We start from the raw sequence: 10,743 nt of genomic DNA, 5'->3' as shown, positions 1-10,743 counted from the left end.
ACTCCCTGAGAGAGGGAGTGCTGTTAATAATGTGGAAACGTTTTTGCTAAAAGAGAAGGATTAACATTCATGCCATCGTCCAAATTGTTCTTCTTAAGATATTGTATATTTATATTATAAAATATGTCCTGTTTCTGATTTTATTAATTTATTTCATTCATTAAAGATATATCAGCAAGTAGCAGACTAGGAAGTTCCAGGGCCATATTTTCCCATAAAAATATCAAATAAAAAATACATAGACCAAAGTTGCTTTGTAAGAACTCTTAAAGTTAGCTAAGAAGCTGCAGCAACAAAACAAATGCCTAACTGAAAAAAAAGCCACATAGAAGCAATACGAAATTTCATGGCATTTTTCTTGCCCTTAACCTACCTCGTCTTCAACGTAGTGTGGTGTGATCAGGAGGAATTTGCCCAATCCAAGTTCTGGCCTCAAACTGGAAGAGGAAGAGAGAAGCTTATCTGGAGATTGACTGGCAGACTATTTCTATCTTGCCTGATTCAAAAAGTTGATGGGAATGGTGGTATAGTTTGAATAGCAGGTTCAAGGTCATTTAAAACAGTGACAGGCACCATGGTGACTAAGAGCCACAGGAGGTCAGAAGACCCACTGGTGGCACAGATTATAGACAAAGGAATATAATAAAAATTCCCCAACCTCTAAGAAGAAGCAGCAATATGCCTCTTAGGGAAATTAAGACATTTAAAGCAGTCTTTAAATGGGGGAACTGGAACAAAAGCATACACACAAGGCAAGGAAAGACACATCTCCAGTAAAGGTATGAAAGAAGCCTGTGCCTCTATGCCAGGATGATTAGTAAAGGTCTTCCCCTGCACAGAGCCAGTCCACAAAAAGCTAGGAGACAAGGCTACTTTTTTCAAATGCTCAATTTTCAACAAAAGATCCAAGGCATACATACAAAGGAACAGGAAAACATAGCCCCTTCAAAGGAACAAAATAAATCTCCAGAAACTGATCTTAAAGAACAGCAGAATTTAGGATTATTTGATAAAGGTGTTCAAACAATAAAGATGTCTAAAGTATGCTCAATGAGCTGAAGGAGAACGTGAACAGACAAATAAGCAAACTAAGGGAGATATTTTATGAACAACATGAGAATATCAACAAAGAATTTGTTTAAAAATTTAAAAATCACAAAAAAACAAACAAACATTCTGAACCTGAGAAACAGGATAACTTAGTTGAAAAATGTACTATATGGAGACTTGATCAGGCAGAAGAAAGAATCAGTAAACTTGAAGATATGTCATTTGTAATTGTTGAATCTGAGGAGCAAAAACAAAAAAGAATGAGTAAAGTGAACAGAACCTAAGGGACATATGGGACATTGTCAAGTGAACCATATACATTATGGAATTAACACAAGAAGAGAGAAATAAAGAGACAGGGAGCTTATCTGAAGAAACAATGGATGAAAACTTCCCAAGTATGAGGAAAGAAATGAATATACAGGCTGGGCGCGGTGGCTCACACTTGTAATCCCAGCACTTTGGGAGGCCGAGGAAGGCAGATCACCTGAGGCCAGGAATTCGAGACCAGCCTGTCCAACATGGTGAAACGCTGTCTCTACTAAAAATACAAAAAAAAAAAGTTAGCCGTGTGTGGTGGTGCATGCCTGTAGTCCCAGCTGCTCGGGAGGCTGAAGCACAAGAGTCACTTGAACCCAGGAGGCAGGGGTTGTAGTGAGCCAAGATTACACACCACTGCACTCCAGCCTGGGTGACAGAGTGAGACTCCCTCTCCAAAAAAAAAAAAAAAAAAAAGAAATGAATGTACAAATACAGGAAGCTCAGTAAATTCTAAATAGGATGGATCCACAAAGATCCACACTAAGACATATTATAATCAAATTGTCAAAAGTCAAAGAGAATCTCGAAAGCAGCAAGAGAAAGGTGACTCAGTATGTACAAGAAAATCTATAATATTAACAGTGGATTTCTCATCAGAAAATTTGCAGGGCAAAAGGCAGTGGAATGATATATTTAATTGATTTTTAAAAATCCTGTCAACTGAGAATACTGTATTCAGCAAATCTGCTTTTCTTTTTTTTTTTTTTTTTTTTTTTTTTTTTTTTTTTTTGCATATTAAACAATTTATTAGAGGTAGAATATCAATAATCCAGACGAAAGTCTACAATCATGTCATAACATCATCTAACTCCCTCGATATTTAAAGTCTCAAAAAATTCAGGTATGGGTACTAAGCAGACAGCAGAAACCCAACATTCAAAACAATCACAGCAAAAAGTCATTCCACACAAAAAGACAAAAGAACTCTAAACCAGGAGGCTCACCATGTCTCACCCAAAGTTATGAAGCAGAAGTTTAGCTAATGCCTGAAAGGCGTCCTTTATCTTGATGTTTTTCATTTCAACAAGAAATTCTGAAAACGTCTCAACATCTCTGAGTGGTGGAAGAAGGTATCACCTTCTCTAGCTAGGAAAACGGACAGAGCCGTGTCTAAATGTTTGAGTGGTGTCCGAAGCAGAAAGGGAGCTGTTGTCTTTCAGGGGCCGCCGTGCCTGCCGTTAGGAAATATGCCATTTGACTTGCAAACTGGTTATGGTAGTTGCTGATGAAGAAGAGGAGGAGCCCTGATGTCATTCCTTTTTCACACAGTCTGTCTTCCTGCCCATAACCACACTTTAATCACCACGGGCAACAACCGCGCTTAAATTTTGCATTGTAAAACAGGGATGCAGCAGAAATGGAAAAAGTATCATCACTCATAAAATTTGGAAAATGCAACATGAGACTTCTGTGTTTGAGAGAGAGAGAGAGAATTAACACACACAAACCAGGAAGGAAAAAGAAACACAAGCATCTGCTTTTCATCAGCGAACACAGGCAAAGCAAGGGGCGGCAGAGGCTGTGTCACTGAAGTATCCCAGGACTTAAACATTCCTACATCCGGACTCCTTGGTCAACCAAAGCAAGCCTCTCTGAGAAACTTTTGAAAAATACGCATTGAAAAAATGTCCATGAAATCCACAGCATTATAAGCTTCTAAACAGTTTCAGGATTTTGGTTGTTTTTAACGACAGTTCCAACATTATCTAAGGAATATTCTTGTGTAAATCTTCCACTTCCAGTTCCCACATACTTTCATGAATGGGATTATCAGAAAGGTCTGTCATCTTCACAGCCTGTAGGCAGGGCTCAGGGCTGCAGGCCTGAACCACTCCCATCACCATCACATACTTTCCTGGGACTAGGCAGGGCCGCCCGCGCGGCACCCGCTCCAGGCCGCGGACCGAGAAGCCCCCGCTCGGGTCCCGCAGCCGCGCCTCGCCGCGGTCCGCCATCACTACCCTGCCCTGCATCCACACGGCCGCCAGGTCCAGCGGCCCGCGGCCCGCCGCCGCTCGCGACAGCCGCCACGCGCCCGGGCCGCCCTCCGCGTCGCGCCGCAGCTGCTCCGCCAGCACCTTGAGTGGCGGCGACCTAGGCAGCCGCACCCCCGCGGGGCCGGCTGAGAACGAGTCCGCAGCCGCCGCCATTCCACCTAGCCGCCGCTTTCCCGCCAACTTTGAGAAAGCAAATCTGCTTTTCAAAAAATGAAGAGAAGTAAGACATTTCTAGATAAAAACTGAGGAGTTTGTTACTGTTGGGAAAGGCAGTCTTGTGCATGCAATCTTTTGACCCTCACTTGGCCATGTGACAATGGGCCTAGGGTCTGGACCACTTTTTTACCAAGAGAATAAAGAATCTTCATATCCTGTATTGGGATTATCACCTGTGTGGGAATATCTTAGCCTGTTTCAGACTCAATGTGTATTCCTCTTTTCATCTTAAAATTGCACATATTACGGCACCTAGCCAAACCTGATACTACATTTGTCCCCTGCAGGGAGGGGAAGGGTCCTTCTGTAGCACAAGAGAGGTATGGACAGACAAGTTGTCCTGTGTCAGCTGCTGGGCAGGACCTGCTGGCCATGGGAGACCTATGACCAGTAGTGGAGCTGATCATGCTCTGCCTCTACTCTATGTGAGTAAAGCATTAATCTATTCGGTGATTGGCTGTACTGTGTTTTCCTTGGCAACTCCAACACCAAGATGCAGTAGGCAGAAGTGTCAGGGTTTTCACCCCTCGTGACAGGCAACTGATGTCACTTGCTTGATAGTAACCACTACACCATTCCTATTAGAAATGTTAAAGAAAGTCTTCAACTTGAAACAAAGGACACTAGGCAGTAACTTCAAGCCTTATAAAAATATAAAGTTCTTTGGTAAAGATAAATGTATGGACAAATATTTAAAATTGTGTTATTATAATTCTTATTTGTAATGCCACTTTTAATTATTTAATAGGATTTAAAGTTTAAAAAGCATAACTATAAATCTATATTAATGGGTACACAATATAGAAAGATAATTTGTGACATAAAATGGGAGTGTGAAGAGAGTTATAAAGGAGTAGAGTTTTTGTATGTGATTGAAGTTGCTATCAGTTTAAAATTGATTTTTCTAACAACTGTTTTATGTAATCCCTATGGTAACACAAAAAGATATATCTAGAGAATGTATACAAAGAGAAATAAGAAGAAAATCGGCCGGGCGCGGTGGCTCAAGCCTGTAATCCCAGCACTTTGGGAGGCCGAGACGGGCGGATCACGAGGTCAGGAGATCGAGACCATCCTGGCTAACACAGTGAAACCCCGTCTCTACTAAAAAATACAAAAAACTAGCCGGGCGCGGTGGCGGGCACCTGTAGTCCCAGCTACACGGGAGGCTGAGGCAGGAGAATGGCGTGAACCCGGGAGGCGGAGCTTGCAGTGAGCTGAGATCCGGCCACTGCACTCCAGCCTGGGCGGCAGAGCGAGACTCCGTCTCAAAAAAAAAAAAAAAAAAAGAAGAAAATCAAATAAATGTCACTAAAAAATCAACTGAACACAAAGGAAGGCAGTAAGGGAGAAATAAAGGGGAAAAAATTATAAGACATAGACAAAAAATTAGCAAAATGGCAAGAGTAAATTGCTAATCATAAGATATATTTTGGCAGAATGGATGAAAAAACAAGATGCAACTATATACTGTCTACACAAGACTTGTTATAAATCCGAAGACATGCATTGGGGAAGAGAAAGAATGAAAAAAAAGACAATTCATGCAAATATTAAAAAAGGAGCAGCAAGTGACTATATTGATATTGGATAAAAGAGATGTTGACTTGAAAGCTGTCACAAGAGAGAAAGAAGGGCACTATGTAATGACAAAAGGGTCAATTCACCAAGAAGATACGATACTTATAAATACATATATATATATTTTTATATATACACACTGAGCCTGAGAGCTCCTAAATTTTTGAAACCAACCTTGACATAATTGAAAGGAGGAAAATATTGATCTACAATAATTATGGGGACTTTAATATCACAATTTCAATAATTGATGAAACATCCAGAGAAAAGATCAATAAAGAAATAGGGGACTTGAACAACATTATAGACCAATTGAAACTGACAGACATATACAAAACACTTCACCCAAAAACAATAGAATACACATTTCGTTCTCAAGTATACATGGAGCATAGTTCAGGATAAACCATATGCTAAGCCCCCAAAAAAGTCTTAATACACTTAAAAGGTTAAAATCATCAAGGTACCTTTTTTTATTACGATGGAATGAAACTAGAAATCAATAGCAGGAGGAAAACTGGAAAGTCTTCAAATGTGTGGAAATTAAATGACAAACCCTTAAGTAACCAATGGGTCAAAGAAAAAAACACAAAGAAAATTAGAAAATATATTGAGAGAAATTAAAATGTAAACACAATATATTCAAACTTGTGAGATGCTGAAAAAGTAATACTAAGAAGGAATTTTATAGCTGTAGATGTTTATACTATAAAGGAACTAAATCAACAACGTACCTTTATTCCTTAAGGAAGTAGAAAAAGAAGACACTTCACACATCTAGCACACAAAAAGATACAATAAAGATTACAGCAGAGATAAACAAAATTGAGACTAGAAAAACAATAGAGAAATTAGTGAAACATAGGGTTGACTACGTAAAACATGAACAGAACTGTCAAGCCTTTAGCTAGAACAACTGTGAAAAAGGAGCCAGGCGTGGTGGCTCACACCCATAATCCCAGCACGTTGGGAGGCCAAGGCGGGTGGATTAGGAGGTCAGGAGATCGAGACCATCCTGGCTAACACGGTGAAACCCCGTCTCTACTAAAAATACAAAAAAATTATCTGGGCGTGGTGGCAGGTGCCTGTAATCCCAGTTACTCGGGAGGCTGAGGCAGGAGAATGGCAGGAACTCGGGAGGCGGAGCTTGCTGTGAGCCCAGATAGTGCCACTCACTCCAGCCTGGGCGACAGAGCGAGACTCCGTCTCAAAAAAAAAAAAAAAAAAAAAAAAAAAAAGGAGGAAGCTCAAATGGCTAAAATGAGAAATGAAAGTGGGGACATGACAATTGATTTCACTGAAATAAAAAGGATTATGAGAAATTAATAGGAACAATTATACACCAATAAATTGTTTAACCCAGATGAAATGGATATATTCCTAGAAATACAGTCTACCAAGACAAAGTCAAGATGAAATAGAAAACCTTAATAGATCTATAAGGAGTAAGGAGATCAAAGCAGTTATCAAAAATCTCTCAACAAAGAAAACCTAGAATCAGATGGCTTGACTGATGAAGTCTATCAAACATTTAAGGATTTAACACCAATCCTTGTCAAACTCTCCCAAAATATTGACGAATAGAAAACACTTTCAAACTCATTCTCTGAGGCCAGAGATAGTCTAATACTAACCACACACAAAGACACTACAAGAAAATAAAACAAGAGACCATCATGATTAATATTGATGGAAAAATCCTCAACAAAATACTGGCAAACAGAATTTGATAGCAGGTTAAAGGGGTTATACACAGTGATCAAGTGAGATTTATTCCTGGAATGCAAGAATGTTACACCAAATAAATATCAGTCAGTATAACACACCAAATTAACAGAATAATGAAGAAATTGACATGATTATTTCAGTTGATGCAGAAAAAGCATTTGACTAACAACTTTGTCAAAATTCAAATTTTACCATAAAAACACTAAACAAACTAGGAATTGAAAGAAACTACCTCAACATAACAAAGGTAATAAATAAAAAGCCCCCAGTTTGGCCAGGCGTGGTGGCTCACGCCTATAATCCCAGCACTTTGGGAGGCCAAGGCAGGCGGATCACAAGGTCAGGAGATCGAGACCATCCTGGCTAACACGGTGAAACCCCGTCTCTACCAAAAATACAAAAAATTAGCTAGGCGAGGTGGCGGGCGCCTGTAGTCCCAGCTATTCAGGAGGCTGAGGCAGGAGAATGGCGTGAACCCAGGAGGCAGAGCTTGCAGTGAGCTGAGATTGGGCTACTGTACTCCAGCCTGAGTGACAGGGTAAGACTCCATCTCAAAGAAAAAAATAAAATAAAAAAAAAGCCCGCAGTTTACATCACACGCAGTGTTGAAAGACTGAAAGGGTTTTCTCTAAGATCAAGAACAAAGCCAGTATTTCCAGGTTTGCCAGTCTATTCAACATAGCACTTAAAGTCCTAACCAGAACAATTAGGCAAGAAGAGGAAATTCAAAAAGATATCCAAATGGAAAGGGGAAAGCTAAATCATCTCTCTTCTCAGATTATATGATCATATATAGAGAGAACCCTAAAAATATCCCAAAAACCTATTAGAAGTACAATTTACCCAGAATTCTACTACTCCTTACCAAGGAGCATCTATTCTTAAACTGATGTATGACACACTTTCAAATTTTCTCAATATCAAAGAGATTGTCTCCCCAACAGCTAAGGTTATATCGTACTGATCTGTAATATTTGTTATTTCCAGCTAGAAGAAATTATCTGACAGTTTGACATATATTTGATCTTAAAGAATCACACAGAAAAAGGCTTCTCTTATACTGTCAAATTTTGAAGTAGGAAAAAGACTTTCAAGATTGCTAAAAAAATAACCTGTAACATATCTGAAATGCTTTGTATCCTGATAACCTCAGAATTCAGGTAAAATGTTGATTTGATGTTTACACAGGGAGTAATATTTTAGTTACTTAATTTAAATACTAACATGAGTATAATTTAAATTACTCTGGTTTAAGGATAGTACAAGACTCTGGGACTGTAAACACTTCAACTGAGCCAAGTTTGAATTATTTAATGTGTTATGTCATTTATTTATTTTCCACAAAGAAATGTCCTTCCACCTCAGGCTAAACAAAAAAAAAGAAAACAAAAGTCTAGAATATGAAGGAGAACCATGGAAAGAGAAAGGAGGCAAAGAACTACAAAGCGGATTTCACAAAATAGAAATGACATTTATTGGAATTAAGGAACACCTTCCTTTAGTAATATCACAGTACAGCCAACATAAAACAAGAACGTATTATTGTATCCAAAGTCAATGGACAGTGTAATTAATGCCCAGGACAATCCATGACTCATCACATCCTACAGCCATATTAACAGATGCCAACAGGCTCAGCGGTGCCCCCAGTGCTATGCCTGCTAGAGGATATAGCTTAAAGAAAGTGAAATACAATAGTATATGATAAAGTGGAAAAAAACAAGAACGTTCTTTGCTGATCCACATGTTCCATGAGAAATCTTATCAAGGATCTTGTAAAAGTGATAAAATCATAGATGAGAAAGACAGTTGCAGAGGTCAAACCCAATTTCACATTTTGTTTAATTTGCTGAAAGCATTTGGTAAACAATCTGTGTATTCAAACAAGAATAATTCAAAATGTTGCCACCACATTTTACAAACAAATCATTTTCAAGGATAAGCCATCTTTTCTTCTAATGAAATTAAACAACAGTCATTAATAGTTTGGCATTTCTATAATAGTTTTATCTTTGTTGATTGTAAAGTGAGTCCCGACAACATAAACCGAAATGCCAGCATTTCACGAGTGCAACACAGCAGAGCTTTTTTTTTTTTTTTTTTTTTTGAGATGGAGTTTCACTCCTGTTGCCCAGGCTGGAGTGCAATGGCGCGATCTCAGCTCCCTGCAATCTCCGCCTCCTGGGTTCAAGCAATTCTCCTGCCTCAGCCTGCCAAGTAGCTGGGATTACAGGCGTGCACCACGCCTGGCTAATTGTGTATTTTTAGTAGAGACAGGGTTTCTCCATGTTGGGCAGGCTGGTCTCGAATTCCTGGCCTCAGGTGATCCACCCGCCTCGGCCTCCCAAAGTGCCGGGATTACAGGTGTAAGCCACCGTGCCCAGTCTGCATCATATTTTTAATTTCTGAAAATTATACTTTGAAAATATTCTAGTAATAAAAATAGGTAACTCAAGGGACACAGAGATTTGCTTTTGTTCAGAGAAACCTTACTTCCCTTAACTGGAAGACTGATTTTTTTTTTTTTTAAACTACTGAACTATGACAGGAATGTTTTGAACTGGAGCACTAATTATGGGCTACTTGTGCATCTGGGCCCTTCCTTAATAAATTTATAATCTATAAAAGAAGAAAGCAACCAGATAATACAACTCGTAAGTGGTACTGTAAGAGATTTTTAGAGAAAAACGTGCTGACATATAAAAGGGTGATGAGGCTGTATCGACTCAAACTTGTTCAAGAAGTAAACAAAAGCCTAACGATAACAAAAATGTGCGTTTATAAGTATGCAGTTTTAAAAAGAATGCTAAGTTGATATTCTGCCACCCCTCTCTAAGACTCCTTTTTGTAGGTTGCTACGCTGGGCTTTATGACAGCTGTAACACCTGCTCCTCCCCAGTTCTCCTCCTTTGCCTAATTTCTGATGTAGGTGTTCATAAAACCTACCCCAATCGTCTTTGTTTCTCATTTCCGTCCTCTACTTGGCAACTCTATCCATTTTACAAGGTTTAAGTAACTATCACTGCTATGTGTTCACGCTCAATTTCTCTTCTTAGCTCCAGAATAGAAGCTACTGTGGATTATTTATATGTGGGTATCTTTTTTTGGGTGTGATGGAGTCTCACTGTGTCACTCAGGCTGGAGTGCAATGACATGATCTTGGCTCAGTGCAACCTCCGCCTCTCGGGTTTAAGTGATTCTCCTGCCTCAGCCTCTTGAGTAGCTGCGATTACAGGTGCCTGCCACCACGCCTGGCTACTTTTTGTATTTTTAGTAGAGATGGGGGTCTCACTATGTTGGCCAAGTTGGTCTCGAACTCCTGACCTCAAATGATCCACCCACCTCAGCCTCCCAAAGTGCTTGGATTACAGGCATCAGCCACAGTGCCCAGCCTACATGTGGGTATCTTACAGATTACCTCAAGCTTGACAAGCACAAAACTCTTCTAGGCAGCAAATCTCTAAAACCTGCTCCTCTCCTCCTCATAACTTCTCCATTATCACTCAGGCTTGAAACCCTGGCATTGTCTATTTTTCAAACATCCTCTTCTTTGATTCTCTTTCGGGGGGGGGGGGGGGGGGGGGGGGGGGGGGGGGGGGGGGGGGGGGGGGGGTGGGGGGGGGGGGGGGGGGGGGGGGGCATATGCATTTAGATCTCCTTTTTCAAGTTGCCAAAGGTACCTTTATATTATATCATGTAAATTTTTTTTTATATTTTACTCTTCTGAATGATTAAGTTGTTTGGTAAAGAACAAACATCCATACTCTTCAATCTTCTATCCTTAGCGTTCATGATTGGAGCCAATTCTATGATTTCTTATTCATCCAACCTGTACTTCCAGTGCTTCCCC

General features: G+C 39.9%; 1 protein-coding gene across 1 annotated transcript; it reads right to left on the bottom strand.

The window, feature by feature from the left end:
- Nucleotides 1–2,076: 2,076 nt before the first annotated feature.
- LOC126937916 (recQ-mediated genome instability protein 2) lies at nt 2,077–3,536 on the bottom strand. Its single transcript, XM_050761767.1, has one exon. The coding sequence runs from the start codon at nt 3,519–3,521 to the stop codon at nt 3,078–3,080; it is 444 nt and encodes a 147-aa protein (XP_050617724.1). The 5' UTR covers nt 3,522–3,536; the 3' UTR covers nt 2,077–3,077.
- Between the last annotated feature and the right edge of the window lie 7,207 nt (nt 3,537–10,743).

The sequence above is a fragment of the Macaca thibetana genome, chromosome 15 (genome assembly GCF_024542745.1).
Source record: "Macaca thibetana thibetana isolate TM-01 chromosome 15, ASM2454274v1, whole genome shotgun sequence".
Classification (NCBI taxonomy): Eukaryota; Metazoa; Chordata; class Mammalia; order Primates; family Cercopithecidae; genus Macaca; species Macaca thibetana.
This window is presented reverse-complemented; position numbering and strand designations above follow the sequence as displayed.